The 25002-nt window shown below is 39.4% G+C and overlaps 2 protein-coding genes across 2 annotated transcripts in view; both read left to right on the forward strand.

Annotated features, from left to right (window-relative positions):
- GAR1 (GAR1 ribonucleoprotein) overlaps positions 1–2915 on the forward strand; it is a 48064-nt gene extending 45149 nt beyond the window's left edge. The window contains exon 8 of the transcript XR_012775586.1: positions 2903–2915. The gene's annotated coding sequence lies outside the window, so the exon portion shown is untranslated. The remainder of the gene's footprint in view (positions 1–2902) is intronic.
- LRIT3 (leucine rich repeat, Ig-like and transmembrane domains 3) lies at positions 350–15651 on the forward strand. The gene is made up of 4 exons (XM_075500731.1): positions 350–471; positions 1734–2212; positions 10344–10649; positions 11627–15651. Exons 1-4 carry the CDS (start codon positions 356–358, stop codon positions 12727–12729), a joined length of 2004 nt encoding a protein of 667 aa, XP_075356846.1. The 5' UTR covers positions 350–355; the 3' UTR covers positions 12730–15651.
- The last annotated feature ends 9351 nt before the right edge of the window (positions 15652–25002 follow it).

Genomic DNA, 25002 nt, shown 5'->3' on the forward strand with positions numbered 1-25002 from the left:
CTTCAGGAACCTTGGAGCACTTTACAGACAGTAACTAATGCGTTGCCTCTTAGAAGGAGCAAAGAGATATTTTATTACATACTAACTGTACAAGTCACATATTAAAATAGCCTTGAAACATGCTGGATATGATTTGAAATGGAGCGTGTTCTTCTGACAGAATAAAGAATGAACTGGTTTAACTGATCCCTTTCAGGATACGTTTGAAGGTTAAGCAACTACAGATCTCAGCTAATCTGATGTAATCTGCTGTTACTAAATGGATGGGTACATGCACATTTGTAGCACACTGCACATGAGTGACTAGGAATAAAGTTTTCAAATTTTTTCATGTCAGTTCTGCTGGGAGGAAGCCATGTACCTGTTTGTTTACTTCTACCTCCTAATGAGCTTTTTTGAAGAAGTGCATGGTTTTTGTCCTTCACAATGCACTTGCGTTTACCATGGCAGAAGTGATGGCACTGGAACAAGGTATATATTTTATTATTTGTTATACAAGGCAATTTATAAGGAAAAGGGCTGAAGAAATTTGAAATAACATTCTCGTACGTTGCAAATTAGTTCTAGCATAGTTGAAATAAAGGCATATTTTACACTGGTGTTACATGGCTAGCAGTGTTCCTGAATAGGAGCAGATGGTGATTATGGCTTTGTACGTAGCAAATAGCTACTCTAAATCTTCAGTTTTTGCAGAAGGCAATTTCTTTCTGCTCCATGACTTTCCTACTATTGTAATGTCCTTCTTATTTCTACAAACTAGTTGTCTACTGTAAGGTGATTCTGGTTTAAATAAATACAGTAGTTTCTTCTTTTTTAATCTGCAGGAAAGTCATATACTTTTGGTCATAAAGAGGTTAATTTGAAATATGATGATCTGGGTATTGTCACGTCAATTTTGCAAGATACTGTTTGTCATTGCTACTTATTGTCACAACATATCTAGCATAAAGCTGCATGAGGAGAAAGTAAAATAGAGGAAGAATATAGAGAAAAGGGAGAGAATTGAAGATAGGCTTATTGGGGGGAGGGGAATCTTCAAGCTAATATGTGTAAACAATGTACCCCAAAGAAATGGAAACATACTGATTCTTGAAAATGCTGAGAAATCCCATTTCACTGAAATCAATGGGAGAAGAAAGTTCTTAGCACTCTAAAAAGCAGGTAATTTCTACGTAGACACCAGAAAGAGGGCTAGAAAGGTCTCCTTTGCAGAAATATGCTAGCATTTTCAATTTTCAGTCTATTCTGAAAGGTAAATATAGATAAATACTTTGAATCTTCATCATGTAGAAAAATTAGAAATTAGTAATCCAATATTCTGAAATTTAGTAAAACAGATGGCATGCAGTTCCCACTTGAGATACATGCATGTATTATTCCTTATACAATGGCTTCTGTTTTTCAGTTGTTAGTAGAACGATGGACAGAAGATGGTGCTTACATGCTTTAGAATAAAGCAAAGCTAGATTTCATCTGAAAGTATCATTGCTATTTTGTATTCTTTTTCTCTTTAGAAACTCCATGTTTGTCTTTTCGGTTTTTAAATGCAGAGGACTGTTCTTGATTTGACATTCTTTATTCTGCAGAAATAAAGAAACAAATTACTTTATGTTGCAGAAAGTAATAGCATTTGCATTTAAATCTGAAATACAAATTTCTGATAAAGAAATGCTGATCTCTCTCTCTTTTTTTTTTTTTTTTTTTTTTTTTTTTTTTTTTTTTTTTGTTGCTAGGTCTGTGCTCTGTAATGATCCTGACATGTATGAGATCCCTGTGAATGTTCCTGTGGATACTGTAAAACTTCGTATAGAGAAAACTGTCATACGAAGGATTCCAACTGAAGCCTTTTACTACCTAGTAGATCTCAAATACCTGTGGGTAACTTACAACTGTGTAGCCAACATTGATATCAGCAGTTTCTATAACTTGAAACAGCTGCATGAGCTACGGCTGGATGGTAATCTGCTCTCGACTTTCCCTTGGGAATCGCTGGCAGAGATGCCCAACCTACGGACTCTTGATTTACACAACAATAAAGTGACCAGCATTCCCGCTGATGCTGGCCGGTACTTGAGAAACCTCACCTACCTGGACATATCCAGCAACAAGCTAACCACCTTGCCATCAGACTTGATGGACATTTGGCCCCCCTTCTCAGAAGCTGTGCTGTCCAAGAACACAGACATTCTGGCGACCCAGAGAGTCATTTTGGGTATGTTAAACAGCCTGTCTCATTCCTTATTAAAATGTACCTACATGTTAAGTTGCAAGTGAGAGCAGGTAGGGGACCAGCCTGGGATTCAGGAGAGTGGGCTTTATCCAGGTCAGTCTTCTGGTTTGCTCTGTGGTTATTTATGTATTTATTTTCTGTTGGTGACAGAAAACTATAAAATTAAGATAATGACCTCCATGTGTGGTGTTGTCTCAAGGTAATAAAACTGAAGTAAAATCTACGAGATTCCAGTCTACAGGAATACAGGCCATAGGGAGTATTCAGTATCAATATAAATACAGGACTTCCAAAACTTGTGTTTCTGATGACGTTTTCCCTCATCACTGTTATGTGGTTGCAACTGCAAGCATGTCCATTTGCAGCTGTTCCTGAGACACAGTCCTGAGCCTGTCCTGAGACACAGTGCTGCAGGTAGTGTTGGTGGCTCAAAAGAGGGCAACTGCTCTCCCCATGACTCCTCTTGACCTTGCATTCCTCTAAAGGTGACTGATTGTCCTGAAGTTTTTCCCAATTCACATGTTGAATATGAGAGAAAGAATAGGAATCTGGTCCCTACAACGTCCCAGTACTTTTTATAGTAGTTAAGGAAAGTATTTAAGAATAGTTTGGCCAGACTTTGATTTTTTTTTTGTAATTTTATTCCATCTCTCCAGTACACCATCACATCAGTTCTGTTTGTGACTTTGTGCTTTATCTTACACTTTCTCTCCACTTCCTAGTCTTGCAGGTAACCCTTTCTCTTCCGCAGTCTCAGAACATGGCTGGAACAGCTCTATCAATAGTGTTCTCTTCTGTTGCTGTTTATGTATAAGTACATGTTTTGGCGTTTTTGTAGTGTAGTGTAGCAGGTGGAAGGGAGGAAAACCAGCTGGCGCACTCTTCCGCAGTAGTTCTATACCCACTGGTAAAGATCTGCCCTGCATTGTACTGCCCAGTATTTCCATTTTCTTGATCTAAACCCCCACTATTCCGTGTTCATTTGTTCAGCTGCTTTGTTTCACAGCAGAAGGTGCAATTTGAAACTCTCATTCAGATGAGATTGTATACAAGTAACTTAATAGATGCAAGCAGGCTGAACGAGTTCCTCACATGCATGGTAACTGCAGGTTTGCAGCATTAATAGGATCTTCGTTTATTCAGGATTAAAAAAAAAAAAAAAAGAAAAAGGTGTAAAAGTAAGTCCAGCTCAGTATGCCTCTCCCTGTCCCCACACTGAAGGCTACAGGAGGCAGTAAAGTAGGAGGTTACTGTGCTAGATCTAATCCTCCTGATGATCTCATGTGGGACTCCCAGAGGTTATTTGGTTTCCTTGTCTTACACAGCCCCCACCACTTAAAAAACAAAACAAACAAACAAAACCCCCAAAACAAACACAAAAACCCCACCCAAATCACACACATTCTTCTCTCCTCCCCTTCCCCCAGCAACTATCTGCAGGCTTTGTTGGTGCAGGCACTTTGCCAGCCTCCTCTAGTCCTGGCAAACCCTCTGGTGCCAGCATGGAGTTCTCTAGAGACTTGGGATGTGACCTTTGGGTCATTTTCGTTTATGAACTACAACTGGGTTTGAACACAGATCTCCAGGTTCAAACAGCGCCTTGCTTCTCTTTTTTTAGTGTTATGTGCTGAGGGAGGCTCTGTGCAGTCATTATAGATTTGGATCTGAGAATGCAAAATGCCAGGTAGTACTTTCATTGTGTTGTGTTGAGTAAATCTACTTCAGGTAAGCTGTGAATAATTAGCTGTATTTTCTTTCATTGACATCATAGCCTTCTGATGAGTATATCCCAATGCAGACAGACAGTGCTTGCTATATAAGAAACTCTATAGGGAATAAGAAAACATCCCCTTCCTCTGGAGATTAGAAAGTGCAGTGCTTTTTATGACCTAGTCTCCACTAAGTGTTAGTTCTAGTATCTATATTACTGGAGCTTGCAAAGTTGTAGTTATGCCACTCACTGCCAGAGGCTCATCCTTACATTGCCGTTGATGGACTGCTACAAAGCACTTGTTTTTCAGGAATGAATCATGGATAGAAACGATCAGGCTGGAAAGATGACCTAGGAGATGAGATTTCTCTGTAATGCTCCAACCGTAAGAGGTCTCGGCTTAGAACAACAGGAGCAAGATGTGCTCTGTGGCATTGCTCCCTCTCTAACACCCCTCCTGTCTCTACCAGGGTTGCTGGAGCCTGAGGGAGGAGAAACCATAGCATACCCCATAGATAATCATAGGATATCCCATATACACTCTCCTCATCCTCTGAGGTGGAGATAAGGATCACAGAGGTATGTGATCGGGAAGGATTTCAGAAAGACCTCTAGCCTGCTGGGATGCAGATCCACATGAACTGAACTGTTCTGGTTAAGTCAGTGCTGTTCTTAAAGCCTGCAGCCAGACCACTCCAGAGCCTTCTCTGGTAACCTCTTCCAGTGCTGATCTATCAGGATAGTGAGAAAGTTTCTCTTAATATCTAACCTCAATCTCCCTTACTGCAAACTAAGCTGATTACCTCTTGTCCTACATGAGATGGACATACAGAAAAACTAATTACTATCTCTTATGGTAACCTTTCATACATTTTCCTTCCCTGTTTGCTGCCTTAACTAATCACACCATTTCTTTCACCAGTTTCTTATAGACTGTGAGGTTTTGGGGTTTTTTTGTTGTTGTTGTGTTTTGGGTTTTTTGTTTTTTTTTCTTTTGATTTTCTACCATAGTTACTGGTTCCCTTTGGACTCCTTTGGGTTTTAAAAAAAAGGTTTCTCTTAAAATGTGATGCCCACAATTGCATGCTTTCATGTTCAAGAGTGTCCTATGTGCTTCAGCTGTTGCCTGTGGGAGCGTTCAGCCTGACCCATGTGCCTACATGGAATGGTAACTGCAGCCAGAGCTCTGCTAGAAACTGGAACCCAGAGCAAATAAATGCTCATTTTGTCTAGGCAGGAAAACAGCAGTCAGATTCTACTTAGTGTAAGCAATTATGGCTTGAGCTGGCTTCTCTCCTAGTTCTGGCAAAACAAGATTGTCACTTCTATTTAATTAACACGATCAACAACAGCAAAGCCCCAAACTCAAATATTTGTGCGTATGTATTTTTTAACACCGGGAGGCAATTTTATCTTCAGTGTCTTGACTGAGCATCAAGAAGGTTGCATGTAAGAGAAAGTTCAGGTTCCCCATGTTTACTTCAAGGACTCTTGGAGGAGCCATGGACTACTCTTGCCAGGGGACTGGCAGGTTAGCATCTCCTTATTCCAATTCATAACTTCTGTACTTAGGGGTTTGGGATTTTTATTACCTCCCACTGTATGATGTTCCTCTGTGTGGACACTATGCTAAATGAACGAGGGTCAGGGAATGATTCCTGGCCCTATGGCCAACTGGCTCACTCTGGCTCTCATTCACACAATTTAGGGCCAGCTCTCTTTAAAGCTGACTGGCTGTTCCACACTTTGTAAGATTTAGCCCTTGGTTTTCTATGGGTTCTACAGAATGCTGCAGTGACTCTAAAATGTAACTGTGTGGGTGGGGGTGTTTTTTCTTCAGTTCAAACTTCCTGAATTAATGTGAGAATTGCATTGCAACCCATAGAATTGTGCTTTTGTAATACAACATACCCTTGCTATTTTATATGCCTGATGGGCTGATAGGCATGCAGGATAGTTTGGCGGTGCAAAGCCTGCTGCACTTGCGTTGGGAGCAAGAACAGGATAGAGCGAGCTGTCCTTGGTGTGGTCTCATCCATAAGCCTTTCAGGGAGCAATCCCTGGGGTGCAAACTGCTTGTGGAGCCACATCTATCTTTGTCTTGGAGAACACCCTTTGGAACAGTTCAAAACAAAGCTGTGGAGTGAGCTGACAATTAAGCAGTGGAAATGATCGAGGGACCAGTGTGCGAGTTCATCTAGCCCTCTCTTGGTTACCTCTGGAGCTAAAGCCTGATACATTGATCCAAATCACAGCTAAGTTTCAGCATTGGCTGCTGTACAGAGATTGAAATTTCTGGCATGAATGATGGCAGTAGCATTTTCCGTATGGAAAATTACAGCTAATGAGTCACTGAGAGGAACAGAGGAACCCAGAATTTGATAGAGTGGCAGTTAGATGAGATCTTGCTTCTGTTGCACGTAGAGGTGCCAAAAATTTGAAATGCTGCAGGTCCATCGGGCTCCCAGCTGTTATGCTGGGCCATTGGGTAGATGCCGCTTTTCCTGAAACTACTCCCTAGCAATTCTGTGTGTAGGAAACACTGGGACACAGTGCGGGAAGTGGGCTTTACTGTTTAGAACCATGGATCAAAACTTTTGTAGCTTCAGTTGGAAGAGAGCCTTGGGTAGGTCGGCCCAAGCTGTGGCGAATATTTCCATCAGCCCAAAACTTGAATATTTCACATGCTGCCATTTTACAGCAACTGAAAAGCAGTATATTATACAAGTTATGGTCTGAGACTGCTTACTGATTTACAAAGGAAATTTTGCTCATAGCTATTTTGAATGCTAAAGTCCGTATTGACACAGCATGGGGAAACCCTGCTTACTGAGAAGACTGCAAAAATGTGCATGCACAGACATACATTTGCCATTGTACACGCAAGCATACATATATATGTGTGAGAGTAAATTTAAAATATGCTAAATATAGAATAAAAGGTTTTTAGAGCAATTGCTAATCTGTATTTAATGTTAAAATACACTGCATTGGTATATTGCAATGTATAAATATTTCTTGTTTGTTTTGCCTTAGTTAGTATTTCTTTCTCAGGTCAACAAGCTGCCGTAATGCTTCTACAAAAGAATCCAGGGTTTTTAAAGACTTGGTGTTCCATCAGATACACATGCCACTGGAGACTTATCAGTATTTTTATTTTCTCTTCTTGATGAAGAGAAAATTTTCCTGAGGGGATTCCATCTCATTCCTTTATTAAAACTCCCCATTTTTTCTGTTGTTTTTTTTTTCTTTTTTTTTAACCTTTTCTTTATTCTTTCATGTGTTTGTTCTCACTTTTACCATCTTGTAAACATAAGCTGTTAAATTTCAGAGTGCCCTTTGTAGTTTGGAAAATGGGTTTACATTCCCATTTCTGTTCTCTTCAATAGCTAACTGAAGTATAATCAAACTTAGTGCTTTATCCTTGCTTCCAACTCAATAGTGCTTTCATCTTTTCATTTTGGGAATTCACATGACCTGATGACTTACAATGGCTGTGCAAGTTTACTAAAAATAATGTGAATACTGTCAGATATTGGCAAGACATAGATAAATGGAAGGGATGAGCCATGGAGGCAAGAAAGGAATTCCTGTAGCTGTATATATTATACGTATTTATATAAGTCCCAGTTCTTTAGCCAGTTCCACTGGGAAGCATGATGGGTGGGAGAGATGAAGTGACTAACTGAGATAACTCTTTCTTTGCAGTAAAGCACAGAAGTAGAGAGTCTTCTGGGACTACAGCTTTCTTTTGAAGCTGAAACCAGGCCTTCAGAATGATCTGAGATGGTCAAACCTGTGTCCCAGAGTGGACTAAACAACCATCCAATCTAAGGACTATCCATCTTTGCTTCATCATTCCTTCTCTTTTGTCAATTTCTGATACTTATTGTAACAGCTTTGGGTCTTCTTTGGGACACTGTGAGAATACAAAAGCCATGTATTTATATATATTAGGAAAAATTTCTTCACTGAAAGGGTTGTCAGGCACTGGAACAGGCTGCCCAGGGAAGTGGTTGAGTCACCATCCCTGGAGGTATTTAAAAGATGTGTAGATGTGGCACTTAGGAACATGGTTTAGTGGTGGACTTGGCAGTGTTAGGTTTACAGTTGGACTCGATGATCTTAAAGGTCTTTCCCAACCTAAATGATTCTATGATTCTATTTGAAAGGCCTTTGAGCGCTGCTAGTAGTATTAGAAACAATAACAAACCCCATCCTTTCCTGCAGTAAGCTTGTAGGATGCAGAAAAGTCGCAGAAGAAATATTTTCAGTAGTGTTCAATGTAGGGGAGAATCTACTGCCTGGTATGTGGGATGGGAGCCCTACTGATGCTGTAAATCTGTCCTGATTAATGCTGTGGACCCAGATGTTCCTGCCCTGCCGCCTGCTTGTAGCACAGCTGTCCCATGCTTCGGTCCTCTAGGTAGCACAGAGGCCATGCTGGGAGTTCACACGCATTTTAGCAGCATTTGTTATGGACAAACTCTGGCAGTTGAGGCCTTGTTTCAAGGGGATCCTGTCATCCTTCTTATACCTTGGGGGAATTTAATTTTCAAACGCTCATATGGTCTCTTTCTTAACATAGTGGGGAAAATTGACCCCTTATAAGCAAGTGAGAATGGGAAAAAAAAATTACAGGAATATTGTCTCTATCTATCTCTAACTACAAACTAAAGCTTACCTAATTTAAAAGATGGGCACAAAATAGTTACAATACATGTGCTTGATTGGGCAGAATTTTTATGAGCATAGTTGATGTGCCTAGACATATGGAAAACATTCAGATGGTATCTCTTTTGCTTGTGAATATACGTGTGAAGTTCACAGAAAAAAAAATGTATATTCTGGAGATTATTTTTCTGTTTGGGGTTTTTTTTTTTTGAAGAAAAGCAGTTGCTGATACAGTTTCCTTGATTTCTCCTTCTCCGTTCCAGCTGGCAATAAGTAGTGAATAGATGTAAAATGTCTTATGTCTGAAAGGGGTGAAATTGGATTGTGATGTCAAAGTCATGGAATCTCTTCAGGTCAAGTCTTGTTTTAAAGAGCGGGGATTAATTGGGGTTTACCACAGTTTTAACCAATCACTGCTATTGTGCTTAAAATAACCTAATCTTGGTCAGGCAATAAAAGGAAGCTGCAGTTAATTATTCATGTATTCTTTCATATAGAGGTTTGTTCCAGAACAAAAAGCAGAATTTTTCCATTAGCTGTTTTGATAATTCTTAAAAATACACAGTGAACAATATTATAGCAGGTTGTTTTTTCTTTGAATTTTGGTTTAATTAATATGATTTGTCTGTTGCACTAATCAGTAAATTCAATAGCAAGGGGTTCTTGCATACCATCCCTCATTTCACACTGTAAGTTCTGTTTATTGTTAATACTCAGAAAAAATGAAAAAGGTATGCCCAAAAGTGTAAGTCAAATGAGAAAATATTTGAGCTCATGAGTGATATGCTGTGTGGTGTTTTACCTGGTGAAGCCACTGTTGCTCTGTGAAGGTCAACATAGTGGAGTAATCAATACCAGCTGAGGATTTAGAGTTATATTTCTCAGAAATGGCTACTCTCTTTCACCATAATAAGTTCACCAAGAAGGAGAAGCTTCTCATTCAAAGACTTCAGAATCAAGAAGCAAATGTTATAGCCTCTAACAGAAGAGGAGAGAGAGCATTCAAGTGTCCCATTGTAAAAATACTGTAGTCATCAGCTTTTTTCAGGGTCCTTCCCATTTTCTACTCTTCTGCTATTCTTTTTGAATGTATTTCAGCTTGTCCTAAATTGAAGCCAGATTTTCTAAGAATATTGGTATAGTTCAGATCCAGGTAAGAATTTTATTGGCCTAAAGCTTTGTCCCCATAGTCTTTATCCTTTTTTCAAGGGGCAGAGATGCTGGTGTAAGCTCTAAACCCTTAAATCATCAAGTTATCTGCAAGCATTCAAAAAAGGGTCTGAGAAGATCAAACTGTAAGAGTCCAAAGGACTAAGAGCAGAGGAGAATGACAGGATGCAATAGCCCTGAGAGGCTATCTTTCCAGAAGGCACAGGCAGGTGAAAATGTATCATCAGTCTTAAGAGATCTTTTCAAAGTGTTTTTTCCTAGATAAATAGCAAAATTAAGCAAAGGTAGTGCCAGTATATTACTATGCTCCTGTAAACTTCTGTGAAGAAAAAGTTTGGCTTAATAAACATTCATACTGTTCTTCCTCACCTCTGCAAAAACTCCCCCCCCAGTCAGCTGAATAAAAAAGACAAATTGAAAGAGAAAGATTAACTCAGAATGGGTGCATGGTTCTCCTTGATTGTACTTGGTGGTAGTCGTGTGTCATACTGTAATCACAATATCCATATATTGCCTGACAACTTTTTTTTTCTTTCCCCTCTTCCCTCCCTGCTTCAGGTTTGCAGGACAACCCATGGTTTTGTGACTGTCGCATTTCAAAGCTAATTGAATTTTCCAAAATTGTGGACAACTCAGTTGTACTTCTTGATCCATTGGTTTCATGTAGTGGACCTGAAAGCCTGGCAGGAATCTTGTTCCAGAGGGCTGAGTTAGAGCAGTGTCTTAAACCATCTGTGATGACGTCGGCAACAAAAATCACTTCCCCGCTGGGAAGCAACGTTCTGCTACGCTGCGATGCGACTGGGTACCCAACACCGCAGCTTACTTGGACTAGGTCAGACAATATACCAGTGAACTATACAGGTATAATTACTCTTTTATAGGAAAGGGGAGAGCCTAAACTTGGGTTGCTTGTGCTTTGAGATCATTATAATGAGTAACAATGGACCAGGTATTGCACCAAGCTGGCAATTGTATCCGTGCAACAGCTGTTATGAAATTCTTTGTGTAGGTCTTGGTCTGAACAGGTCCAACAGACTGTTCTGATTCGGGATGTGGTCTGTAATAAGAACAATGTGCATGGAGGGGGGAAAGGGATGAAGCGGAGGAAGGATAAAGGAAAATGGAGGTTGGGGATAATTGGGCCCTAACTCAGAAGCTGGAAAGCAGAAAGGGGAATTCATTACTGGAATCTCTGTTTTGGTTCAAAATGTTCATGTTAAGAAAAGCTAGTGAGGCCATAACTGAGCCACTTAAAACTCAGCATTGTAAACATAGGATTTCCCAAAATCATGTGATTGTCTGATATCATTCTAGCTGCTATGATAGATATTTATGCAGTAACCTAAATATAAAAAATGTTTCTTGCTAATGCCAAGTAGTTAGCAGTTATCTTAAATCGTAGGTCTGAAGAAGGTAATAGTCCAAAGTACTAAAATATCTTAAGACAAAGGTAATTGCCAAAAATGTTTTAAATGGCTAGTGTGTTCAGTGTCACTTGAAGTCAGTGAGACTTGTATTTCCTAGTCACTTAGCAGCTTTAAGACATTTGATTTCTCTTTATGTGGTTTTGTTCTACTTAGTGGAACTGCAAATTATATTGTAATTCCTCCAGACATTCAATTCCATTTTGACCCAAGCTGAGCACTTCTCCGCAATAATATAATATGGCAGGGAGTTTGTGTGGGGTGTTTGGTTTGGTTTCTTTGGGTTTTTTTGTTTTTTTTTAAAGTTTAATACATGTGATTCCTTCTGGCAGAAATAACTTAGGGGAAAAAGTAGTCTACTTCTTTCTTTTTAGCTGCCTTTTATAATGTTTTACTCTTTGCATTTTCCTGTAGTAATTCAAGAAACACCTGGAGAGGGTGTCAGATGGTCCATAATAAGCTTGACAGGGATTTCATACAAGGACGCAGGAGAATACAGATGTAAAGCCAAGAACTTAGCAGGAATGTCAGAAGCTGCTGTTACTGTCACAGTGGTTGGTGTAGTTACTACAACTGTGTCACCACAGAAATATGGAAGGAAGCAAGAGGCAGAGAGACAGAATACCACTCAGGAGGAATCCAAGCAGGAACTTGAGAGGACAACCACACCTCTTCCCACCATACCAACCACCACAGCACTGGTTAGCACTGAAAGATCAACGAGCATCAGATTTACTGACAAGAAGCAATCCAGGCCAGTGTTTGATGGAAAGAAAAATTCAAAGGCAGTGACAAATGGAAACAAAAAGCAGACTGGGGAGATAAGCAAGAAAAGTGAGGAGACAAAGCAGACTGGGGAGATAAGGAAGAAAGGTGAGGAGACTTCATTGAATACAGCAGGTATGGCTGAGCAAAATGTTACTGTAAAGAACCTAAGAGTGATCAGTGAGACTGATGAAAGAGTGACCTTAACTTGGAAAACTGTCAATGCCACAAGCAACTCTGCAGTGACTGTGTTATACTCAAAGTATGGTGAGAAAGATATGTTGCCTCTGAGCACTGATTCTAGCAAAAACAAAGTCACAATTGATGGTTTGCAACCTAGTACTCAATATATGGCATGTGTCTCACCCAAAGGAGTGCCACCTACAAAAGAGCAGTGCATTATTTTCTCCACTGATAGGTTAAATGATGAAAGCAGCTCTCAGTTTTCTATTCTGATATTGGCCAGCAGTGCAGCATGTGTGATTGCTTTACCTTTGATATTTTTCTTACTCTACAAAGTTTTAAAACTTCGTGTGAAACCAAAAACTGCAAAGGAAGCTGACCTTGCAAAGGAGACCTATGTGAAATTTGAAACACTATCTCTGAAGCCTCGAACAGTGAATGCAGGAGAGCAGCTCTGGGCACGAAGGTACACAGACGAGTCAGAAAGACTTCTCCTTTGTTCTAGATCAAGCATGGATTCTCAAATGACCTTCAAAAGCGAGGGCTCTAGGTCGGAGTATCTGTGTTGAACATGGGTGAGGGTGGAGGAGATAGAATATGCAATAGATAAAATTAATCCAAAATGATGATACTGCATCTGGAAGCAGGTTGGTGCTAGGTGGTGGTCAGAATATATTATCTGATGTAATGCAGTCTACTGGATGGATAGGGTGGTGGGTAAGAGGGAGAATAGAAGAAAAATGTTGCCTGTTTATTTTCTTTTTTTTTTATGTTTGTGACTTTGGATGTGAAGAAATGATTTTCTTAAAGATAAATACAGCATGAAATGGTTGCCTGGTTAAAGATCTTCTATTTTTTGTTTTCATTAGAACATCATTCTGTTTTCTCTTCTCTCATTTTACTGTATGAAGTACTAGTTGCATGTATCAAACATTAATCACAACCTCCATAAAATCTATGTACTTAAAAATAAGAGGAAAACAGTTTAAACTACTTCTATTGAGGTCAAAACTTTATTTGAAAATACAAGTTTTCTTCTAACATGAGCTTGTGCTTTGAGATGTCATACAGCTCTGTACAGCATCTTGGACTGGAAGTGATCTCAGGCCAATCAAGACTGAAGCTAGGTAGCCACAGTTTATGGACTCTTGAGAGGTACAGTACACATCCTATTGTCATTTTGCAGATGTTATGGCAAAGGAGCTTCTTTAGTATTCTGAAGCTCAGGTAAGATATCACTATGAGTAACTCTGTGAGAGATACTAGGTATTAATAACGCTAATTTACATCAAATGATCTTACTGCAAAATCTCAGCCTTAGAATTTACTTGGATGCATATGTCTATATACCTCAATTTCAGAAATCTCTGTACAGAGAATTTTGTGGTACTGTGTAATAAAACTCACACTTTTATATACCTATATATTACATAGATATTGCACAATATTATGTACTACACTGTAGTAATGTAATACATTTTGAGATATAGTAAGAGGAGGTCTTGTCCTCGGGTCATGTTGGATGTGTAATGAAGTTCAAAGAGCATAGTGAAAGTTAATTATGAGCGTGCTTCCCAGCGTTTAAAAAATCAGGTATTAATATTAATAGTAATGATGAATGCAGAATTGCCTATTAATGATAATAATGAATTGTCTATTCTGAGGCTGCTTTTTTATTGCCTGAAGTAAATAACAGAACTTTTATTGTTTTAATTACGGTTAGGAGTATGTATGAATTGAGAACCACAGTTTTTCCTAAAGATTACAACTGCATTGTTTTCTTGGACCTTTCTATGCATAGAAGAACTGTTTGTTTTGCCAGGAAATTGCGAATCTTCTCTTTCCAGAGGGAGAAGTATTACTCAAATCTACAAACCAAAGCTTAGTTAGTTAACTTTAAAATAGTGGCATTTCTTGGTGTCACTAGTGTAGGATTAAATTTTGCCTGCTGGAATGCTAGAGAGCTTGTCTTGTAAGGCATAGCTTGGCAAGAGGAAAACACTTTGTCAAAAAAACCTCCAACATAAAATCATGACAGAAAATGAACACATTGAAAAATCTCCATAGCATCTACGTGATGGTACTTGATGGTCAGGAATAATAGAATGAGTATTTGAGACCATGGGAGCTGTAGTAAGGAAGCAGGTGAGATTTTCAAAAGTGCAAAATTAGCTTACCTGCTTATGCTTTTGGAATTAACCTTCGTGTTCCTTTCTGTGTTACTAGTATGTGTGGTTAAAAAAAGATCTATCTTCTTTTTCCATGGATAATTTTGATTGCAGTGAAAATGTTTTTAGTTTTCTGAGTGGAATATTTTTACTTCAGCAGTTTTTTTGAAATTTGGGATTTTTTTAGGGAAAGCAGATTCTTTTTGTGTCAAAACCAAGGTTCATCTGACAAGCAGTTTATGATAAACTAAATTTTTAAGAGGACCTGAAGTGTTACAATATTTGCCTTCTATTTTCCATATAGATAGTGTAGCCAGTAGTTCTTGCTGAAGGTGTTTCCAATTAAAAACACCAAGTTTGTCATTAATGAGAGCAATTATTTTAACATTTATTTTTTAATTCCTGGGGAATATTTGATTTCAGGTTTCAAAGCTTTGCAAGAAACTTTAATCTAATTCTGGAGTTCAAAAGTGCTATCATCTGACTTGTAGATGATACATCAATATATTGGACTGAGGTGGTGCAAAGCTCATTTGAGAGAGCTCACTTGCAATGTGAAACCTTGTGGTTTGACTAATCCTTGTGGAATTAGGATGTCCTAAATTAGAAATTAATCTCTATGACCAAGTGTGCTATTAGTATATCAAAGATGGAATGTATTATAAAGGACATGTTCTTTCAAGAAAATATGAGATACTTTATTTTTTCCACAGTTCTTGAGACAACAGAGTTATATAACCCAGACATGCTTCTGTACCTCATGTCAAAACAGCAAATTTGCTGCAGAATTTTGACAGGAATTTGATACAAGGGCCATATCACACAATAAAGAAATGTGCCCCGCCATCACCTAGGACTGGTTTAATTGAAGAGCTGAAGAAATATTTGTGGTAACAGATGCAAATTTTTATACTGTAAATTGTTAATATTAATGATAGAATCATTGTGAGAGAGATTTTATCACCTGTAATCAATTTGTATAATATCTTCTGAAATGCAATATTGAATCAATGATCATAGAATCATAGAATTGTTTACATTGGAAAAGTTACCTTTAAGATCATCAGGTCCAACCATTAACCTAGCACTGCCACGTCCACCACTAAACCATGTCCCTAAGCACCATATCTACACATCTTTTAAATACCTCCAGGGATGGTGACTCAACCACTTCCCTGGGCAGCCTGTTCCAGTGCTTGACAACCCTTTTGGCAATGAAATTTTTCCTAATATCCAATCTAAACCTCCCCTGACGCAACTTGAGGCCATTTCCTCTTGTCCTATGGCTTGTTACTTGGGAGAAGAGACCAACACCCACCTGTCTACAGCCTCCTTTCAGGTAGTTGAAGAGAGCAATAAGGTCTCCCCTCAGCCTCCTTTTCTCCAGGCTAAACAACCCCAGCTCCCTCAGCCGCTCCTCATAAGACTTCTGCTCCAGACCCTTCACCAGCTTTGTTGCCCTTCTCTGGACACGCTCCAGCACCTCAATGTCTCTCTTGTAGTGAGGGGCCCAAAACTGAACACAGTATTCGATAGTACTGCTGGCCACACTATTTCTGATACAAGCCAGGATGCTATTGGCTTTCTTGGCCACCTGGGCACACTGCTGGCTCATATTCAGCCGGCTGTTGACCAATACCCCCAGGTCTGTTTCTGCCGGGCAGCTTTCCAGCCACTCTTCCCCAAGCCTGTAGCGTTGCATGGGGTTGTTGTGGCCCAAGTGCAGGACCCAGCACTTGGCCTTGTTGAACCTCATACAATTGACCTCGGCCCATCGATCCAGCCTGTCCCGGTCCCTCTGCAGAGCCTTCCTACCCTCAAGCAGATCAACACTCCCACACAACTTGGTGTCCTCTGCAAACTTACTGACGGTGCACTCGATCCCCTCGTCCAGATCATTGATAAAGATATTGAACAGAACTGGCCCCAGCACAGAGCCCTGGGGAACACCGCTTGTGACTGGCCGCCAACTGGATTTAATTCCACTCACCACCACTCTTTAGGCCCGGCCGTCCAGCCAGCTTTTTACCCAGTGAAGAGTTCACCCGTCCAAGCCATGAGCAGCCAGTGTCTCCAGGAGAATGCTGTGGGAAACCGTGTCAAAGGCTTTACTGAAGTCTAGATAGACAACCACAGCCTTTCCCTCATCCACTAAGCGGGTCACCTTGTCATGGAAGGAGATCAGGTTAGTCAAGCAGGACCTGCCTTTCATAAACCCATGCTGGCTGGGCCTGACCACCTGGTTATCCTGTATGTGCCGTGTGACGGCACTCAGGATGATCTGCTCCATAACCTTCCCCGGCACCGAGGTCAGGCTGACAGGCCTGTAGTTCCTTGGATCCTCCTTCCAGCCCTTCTTGTAGGTGGGAGTCACATTTGCTAACTTCCAGTCAACTGGGACCTCCCCAGTTAGCCAGGACTGCTGATAAAGGATTGACTATAATCTATGCTTGCCTGGTAGGAGAATTTGCAGAGGATTTAACTAATGTTTATGCATCGCCTTTCATATATTTTGCACTTTGTTAGCTCAATTCCTCCTGCATTTCACCAAAAAGATTAGTCGTCTCTTTATATATTACCTACAATGGGTGTGTCAAAACTCGATGGTCAATGAAATAACTGAGCAATGTGAGCTGCATTCCAAATAGACCACATTTTTACTTAAAGCTTTAGTGGGCCTCAGCCCTTGCCGTAGTTAACCACAATCCTGGCTTCAATGTGCACTCACTAAGCCAAACTTTAGGCACCCATGCATCTATTTTAGTCTTTGCCATTGCTCACAGTGGACTTTGTATTCCTTGCAGTATCATCAGATTCTCATACTTTTCTCAGGGAGGGGATTAAGAGAGAAAACTCTTTCGTGTGTACCATGAAAATGTCTGTAATGGCAAAAACATTCAGACTTGCGCTATATCTAAGAGGCTAAACAAAGGACATTTTAAACTCATTACCTTTTCAAAGAAGTAATTAAAATAGAAGTTGTTCTGATGTGAAAATAAAAGATTGTTTTTATACGTGACTGTGTGTTTGCCTGACCGTTTCATCTTTGTTTATAGCTTTAGACAATATGTGATGAGTGTGGCTGTGGGTACAAGAGGAAATCTGAGAAGAAATGAGAGAAAATACAAAAAGAAGGCCGAGAAACAATGGAAGGGTAATATTCTACGGAATGCTGGGACTGCGTGCCACAAAGTCTCTTGCTTGCAATTCTGCTATGTACATGGCAAGGGTGCTGGGCTGTCTGCAGACAGGTAGCTCTAAAAGGATGAAGATACTGCCAGTTTATTGCAGTGAGTGGAGCTCCATACATGCCTGGTTTCGACAAGGTGGGGGCAGCTATAAAATTGGAGTGTGGAACAAAGGCACTAGGGGAATTCGAAGACTGTACTTGAAGCTGGTCTTAAAGCCTGCCTGTGTCCCAGTGAAAGTTGTTCTTTTTGAAGAACATTGCCTGTAAACTGAAAAGGGGAGAGTAAGTCGTTTATGCATTTATTGCAAGAAAGAGGGGTATGCATCAGCAGCAATTCTGGCGAGGGTGTGAATCCTAGACATAATATACCACAATAGTCCATCATGATCTATGATTTTCTTTTCAAAACAACCACTTTGTTAGATTTGTGGCTGGGAGGTAGACCAGCTTGAATTTCCTTTACAAGCACAGATTTCAAAACGAACCTTTTTTTAATTATCTAACTGGGTGTAGACTGGAAACATGCTGACCTGGATGCCTTCTCTCACAGAATTCATGCATTGTCCTAGGTTTTACAGTCAGCTGCAGAAGCCCTGGACTAGCATTGTCACTTTCCTTTGAGGAAAATGAGAAGTTTCCAATACAATAGGTGCTTTCTGTTTTCTTTTTAAATGACTGAAAAAATTTTCCTCTGAATTTCAGAAGATCAAAATTCACATCAGACTGGAGGCATGATTAATGTGTCATTTTTATAAACTATTTTTTATAAATCTGAAAGGCTCCCTTGCTAAACAGTGGCAAAATCAAGCTGAAATATCAGTCTGAAACAGCCTATAGCAAGGAGAGAAATCATTTTACAAAGCTGCGTATGTTATTCATCAGTGTTCACGATGGGAATCTTTTCAATCAATAAGGCAGAAAGCAACTATGAAGAAAAGGATATTGTCTTTCCCAAGACCTAAGTACAAAAGATGCACTTTTTTTTGAGTTTCTGGTTTTTATGAAATAACATCCTAACCTTGTGTTTAGAAAAGAATGTGAAATTGCTCCAATTATTGCAGCAAGTTCAGTAGCACCTGTCAGGTACATATTTTTAATATATTTGGTCTAACTTAAAGTCTGGTATTTTTGGAAGACACTTGATTGGCTTAAGAGTGTTATGAAAGGAGTTGACTGTACAAACAACTATAACTTTAACCTCTCATAATAGTGGAATAAGGACTTGACTGTACAAACAACTGTAACTTCTCATAATAGTGGAATACCAGTTTACCCACAATGTGTGAATTACTACATTTTGGAGGAGGTACTCTGACAAGAAAATAGTTTATTCTAAAACGCAATGAGTAATCAAATATTTGGCACATCTTTTTAAGGAGTCATCAAAGGAATTTAGTAGTGGTGTGGGGGTTTGGTTTTGTTTTGGTTTGGTTTTTTATGGAACCAAGGTGACTGAGAGAGGACTCAGTGAAATACTTTATGTCCAGAGAAGGCTAAAATGGAACGTGTTTTCTTCTTCTCTCTTAATACAGGAGAAAGGAGCTTTATGTATATGTGTATTGAGGGCAGGAATAGAGTATTCCAGTGTTGCCTCAGACAGAGTTCAAGCAGTTTCTTCTGAGGCTTCTGGTATGGGCAGCTGGTACTTGAGACATGCTACTGGACTACGTGGAAAGTAAGAACAATCCAAAATGAAAATTACTAGTAGATTCAGTGCAACTATAATTTAAATTCAAGGGGTTGCTTTTTCAGTCAACTAAGCAAGAGCTTTGTTGATATATTTTTAATCTTTTAATTCATTTAGACATATAGTTGTAGGAAACCTTTAGAGTTCTCAAACAGCTGTTTCTCTAATGCTTCAAAAAGTAAATTCATAAACAAATCTCCAGATCATGTTCTTGCTTAACTCTTTCTCACTTATTCTTTCCAGTTTAATATTGTTTTGGAAAACAGGAACAAAGCAATATGTATAGTCTGCTTTGTAATATTTTCTGGTCTCTAAAACAATTGCAGCTTTGTCGAAGAAAAAGGAATTTAAGTCCAATACCCATAAGTACCTTTTTTTGTAAGAACCTTATTTAATTAATGACGCTGAAGTTTAATGCCATGGGCTGATCGGATAGACTTCTGAGTCATGTGTCTTGAATTTTATGCTGCTAAGATTTGGCCAAACGTTTGAGCCTCCAAAAATAACTCGTACCAATTATATTTTTTGTTTCATAGCCCAGTCCCTTGTGTTTAAGATCATGTGGAAGTTATATCACAGAGGGAGAAAGAGAACAATATAAGAGTATGGTAAGCAGCCAGCTATAGAGCATGGCAAATTAAATTCAGAAAAATATTACTTTCTCTTTTAATGTTACTTTTTTCTTTTCTTTGTCTTTTAAATTTTATCCTTACTTGACTTTGCATAGAGCCTTCTTCTGTGTTAGACTAATCCTGCAGTGTACTGCTAGCTTCAGATTACACATGAATGACATTATCTGTGGGTATTTTTCCAGAGCATGCAGTCAGGTCTTGAACGACCTGTTCTGGTTTCTCACTGATTGGTTTAAAAAAGAAAAATACTTGGTATTTCTTGTTCTGTAGCATAAAAATGACATGGTGGAGTGATTTCCTTTCTGCTGAAGCAGGAGTGTGAAAACAGGGGTCATAACACTCCTGCTTGTTCTGGGACTCAAACTTCATAGCTGAGGATCACTTACACCTTGCAACTGTAGCATTTGCTGTCATGTCTGCATTGCATCAATATCCACAAAACACAATTCCTGGAGTTCTGTGCCAATCATTCTGAGTTCAGCCTAAAATCTGAGCATAATGTTTTTTAGTAGAAGAGTGCCCCAAATTATTTCTCAGCATCGGGAAAGAATCTCTCTAGAATGGCAGAGACACATTTTCATGCATAAAAGTGCTGCTTATTTGTTCCTTAGCTTGCTTGAGCATTCTTTTTGACAGAAGAGCAGACATTCCCTCTGGATAGGGTAATCAGCAGCAGAAACAATGCAAGCCACGTTTTTCACAAGCCAGAAAAATAACGGTCTTTGTTCTGGTCAGGCACAATGATTGAATAGACATTATGTCCAATATTTGTATGAGCTATTTCTTTGCAACTGTAACAGGGACTTCATGAGGAGAAGTAACTAATAAAGTTCCTTGTTTATTGATAGAAAAAAGTGACATTTTCTTGTGTCTTTAACAATGACTTAGCTCTAGAGATTGCCTGAATGTGAATTGGTGCAGACAAAAGTTCAGCCTGTCACAAGATGATTAAGTTTTCAGTTTCTTACTACTAAGGATTCACACAGAAATGAAGTCTGGATCAAATGATATGAGAGAAGAAAAATGGTGATTCTTAAAGCTTATTGACCTTCATAAAGAAATGAAAATAATGGTCATGAAAATTCTTTTAAGGGTTGATCAGCCAAAAAAGATGCCAAAAAAAGGAATAATGGTTAAACAATTGCCTTTTTTTTTTTTTTTTTTTTTTAATAAAAGACTGGAAAGGCTCAGAATCAGCAGATAGACAGTTGGAAAGACATTCAGTACAAGCAGAACACATAGATGATAGTTTGGTGGCTGGGACATGAAACAAGAATTTTTAGTATAACTATTTATATGCAAGTCTGCCTTGGAAGAGAGCATTAAATTGGCAATCTGATCAAACACAGATTCTAAACAAGCAAAAAGGCTATGGTGCAGGAGAATGCATGAGTAGCAAAGAAGAAATTCCTACAGAAAACACAGAAGTAAGATTAAAGAATGAAAAAACCCTGCTGAAGAGTACTCAGTTCCCTGGGTGGAAAGACCTCATTCACCAATCTTTTGGCTTATAAAATCATGGGCAAGAACTGCAAGGAGGAAGAATAGTGAGAATTCACCAGTTCAAATAAATGAATCCAGGAAAAATCTTCAGTAGAGTTAAGAGAAATGTGGTCTGGGGGACACATATTCTTGTACATGATTTGTTCATTATATTTAATATTAATTCAGGAGTTGAGGTAACTGCTTTGTAACAAGACTTACGGTAGGGGAAACCCTAGCCTTAGGCTGAAAGAAACAAAACTATTGGCTTTCTGAGTCTGATGAGGCTAATAGGCAAGGGACTGTATGATTGACACCTTTGCCATCAAAGGAGTCTAACTGAACTGTAAAAATGAGATGGGCCACATGGCAAGTGGGAAAAGCTAGGACAGTACTTGATGGCAACTGCCAGCTAGAAAGATAGCTGGAGCGAACTTGGACAGCACTGCCTGAATAATTTTCAGTCGTACTGAGAAGAATACTGAAACAGAAGAGAGAAATAAACTATGAAGATAATGTACTTTTATGGGAACTGTTAAGAGTCAAAACATATCCTTGCATATCTTCCTGATCCTTCGCAGTTATAGGAAGTTCTGGGCAGAATGAATTGACAAAACTTTAAGTATAGGAAGCCCATTAGAGTACAAATAACCTGTGATTCATCAAAAGGGCAGGGGGACAGGCGTGGAGGAAGTTGAAGTCAAATGTCACCACCTAAAAATATATCTGAAATGATGAGGTTTCTTCCTCTGATGAATATTTGCAGTAAATTCCACAAAAGGCCATGCTCTTTATGAACTGTGTGATGCCAACCTTGCGTGGGCTGGGGGTAAGACATAGGAATGGGTTCTGAAAAGATGCTCTAAATAACTTATTGACCACATCCTGGGAACTGGCATTTGACGATGTTTCTAAGCCCACAGCCATTTCAGCAAATGCTAGTAGCTCAAGACTTAGTGGATTGGTACTGCAGTTACAGTGAGATGAATCCTGTCACACGTTGTTTCAGGCAGCTTTCAGACACCAAGAATAAGTACGCACAAATAGCGAGAGTGTCTGGCGAGAGTTTGAGCCATGGGAGAGATTCAGAATATGCTTCCACATCTTGAAAATTTCAGCAATGTGACAGGTAGATCGTAAGCCACTTGCGGTATTGATAAAATAATAATAGTCAGACAAAGTGCCCCTTACTAAATGTGTTTCAAAGCTATCTCAAAAAATAATATACCAGGAAAGTCTCTAAGGATGACTGACTGTCTATTAAGGAGACCACAGATGACTGAGATTTTCAGCATGATAAAGGAGCCTGTGAAGGTGCCTGAACTGAATGTCCTGCTTTCATCACTGTACAAACCTGGTGTGTATAAGTAACCACTGATGACCACAGACAAACAAAAACTATCCATGTCTTTTTGAGTTGGCCTCAATAGCCATCAGGGACCTGTGTTCTGCTTGGCACTTTTGTGCAAGAGGGGGAGCTTTTTGTTTACGTGCAGCAGTTTCTTAGCAGTTCCACCATCCTCAAAGGTCAGCAGTTTATGAGAAACAGCCCTGCCAGCTGCTGTAGAGTTGCCACTCACAGAGCTTAACATATCCACTGCCTAAGTAATGAGGCTGCAAGAAAGGTAAAGTGACTGCCATTTACAATGTAGCATACCATTTCCTTCTCCGGTGTTGGCTGACTGCTTTTTCTAGTTTTGTGGAAATGCTGCTTCTCAGTAACTCTGCAATTCAGCTGGTCACAGAAAAGCAATTGCTTTGTCTTCAGCACTCCAGTCTCAGGAGTATTACTTCAAGCCCTAACCACTTTGCCTGAGCTCTGATTGCCAAGAGCTTTGCTGCATCAGAAGGACTTGGTTTTTTTCATCTAAGCTACCGAATAGTGACTACATTACTTCTAGGAATAGTCCAGCTGGTTAGTCAGGAGAAATCCTGACAACTTTGGAGGTAAATTTTCATCGTAAATTGGTCTATATTAAGCACGTGAAGCTAAGATATGGCAGTCTTTTCCTGTCTGTACATTTGTCTGAATTAAACAATATGCTTGATCTGATGGGTCCTGGTAAAAACAGTGATGTGAAATATGAATGTTGTCATTTATTCATTGTGGGTGCAGCTGTAGCAAGAGTTCTCAACAGCCATGCAGCATTACAGGCAAACCATTCAGCCTTAAATACTTATAATGCTTTCCTCTTTTGAATTGTTCTGCACTTAATAGATTGTTCTTCTTCATCTTATGACAAAAGCATTAGTAGTAGCTGAATACTTGATCCACAGAACACTATGACTTGAAGAACTTTTAATAACTGATAATTTCTGAAGGTATAAATTGCTTTGTTGTGTGGTAGTGAACAGGCGGTTGTTATTGGCAGTAGAGGAAAAGGAATGTTGATGTCAATTGCTAATTAACATTTGCTGCTGGAACCTCTCGTAGACTTAAGATTGAGAAAAGAAATGTCCATTTCATGTGTTCATGCAATGGCAACTTGTGTTTGGGACAGGTGTAAAAGTGCATAGCATGGAAACCATATCCTGAAGCTTTAATCAGATTGTCCTCTTATTTTGCCTTTACTTTTACTAATATTTTCTAAAAAGTTAGAAATATTTTTCAATATTTCTCTTATTTCCAAGTATCAGGCCCAAGTTAAGTTATACAGGTTATATGCAGCCCCTGGAGAGCATATGATAGCGACATTCTCTTACCCAAGGACCTAATCTCTTTTGATTTCTGTGGGAGAAAAAAGAAGTGTACTTATTTAGAGCTGTGTTGACAGTTAAGACAAGAATCTGTCCCTTCCATAAGACAGGCCTAGTCCAATGTTTTTAATGCAGTCAATGGGAGTTTGATACTGACTTCAGTGAGCTCAGGATCAGTTTCTCCTTCATGTCTGGAAGCGAAGAGCTGTCACTCTGGGTATTTAATCCTGGAATGTGAAGATGAGAAGATCCAGCAACATTCGAGGAGAGTCCCCGCCCTTGGTCCACATGTTTTTCAGCAATGAGCGGCTATGAGCATTGAGAATGTATGCAGGAATGAGTGTCTTTGACTTCTATGCCAACACACATAAGGTAGGTCCTTCTATAAGTCTTTCTAGAGATATATAGATGATATCAGAATTTTACTGTTTGGCCCAGATATTTTAGGTATTTAGGTTTCTTCTTATGACACGTTCTGCCTTGCCTGTCAGCCCAGTTCTAAATAAGGCAGTCAAACGCAAACGCGCAAATGGAGAGGTTTCTTTAGCATTGGGAAACACATGCAAACTCTCAGAATAGATTTCCCATGCCCCTCTCCCCTTACTAGAGTCTTGTTTCATTTTGGAAAACTGGGCACCTATGGCTAATTTTCTAAGCACTGCCCAAGAGGTACACCAAACCTTCTCCCATGGGCATTGCTGAGAAGGATTTGGGTGGCTACTCCCTTTTACAATTTTGTCCTAATGCCCAGTTGACCTTAACTGCAATAGGATTATACAGAATGGCCCTGAAGTACTCTAGTTTTTAATAAAGATGCTATAATAGGTTGGGGTAGATCTTATAGATCATGATTTTGGATTAGCTACAGTGTTCATTATTGTTGTGGGTTTAGTTAGGTAACTTTTGAAGTAACTTGAGAGTGTGAAGCATTTTTTTATATAGTGTGTAAAGCGGTGAGTCTCAGAAATGCTCTCTTATTACTTTAA

The sequence above is a fragment of the Mycteria americana genome, chromosome 4 (assembly GCF_035582795.1).
Source record: "Mycteria americana isolate JAX WOST 10 ecotype Jacksonville Zoo and Gardens chromosome 4, USCA_MyAme_1.0, whole genome shotgun sequence".
NCBI classification, from domain to species: Eukaryota; Metazoa; Chordata; class Aves; order Ciconiiformes; family Ciconiidae; genus Mycteria; species Mycteria americana.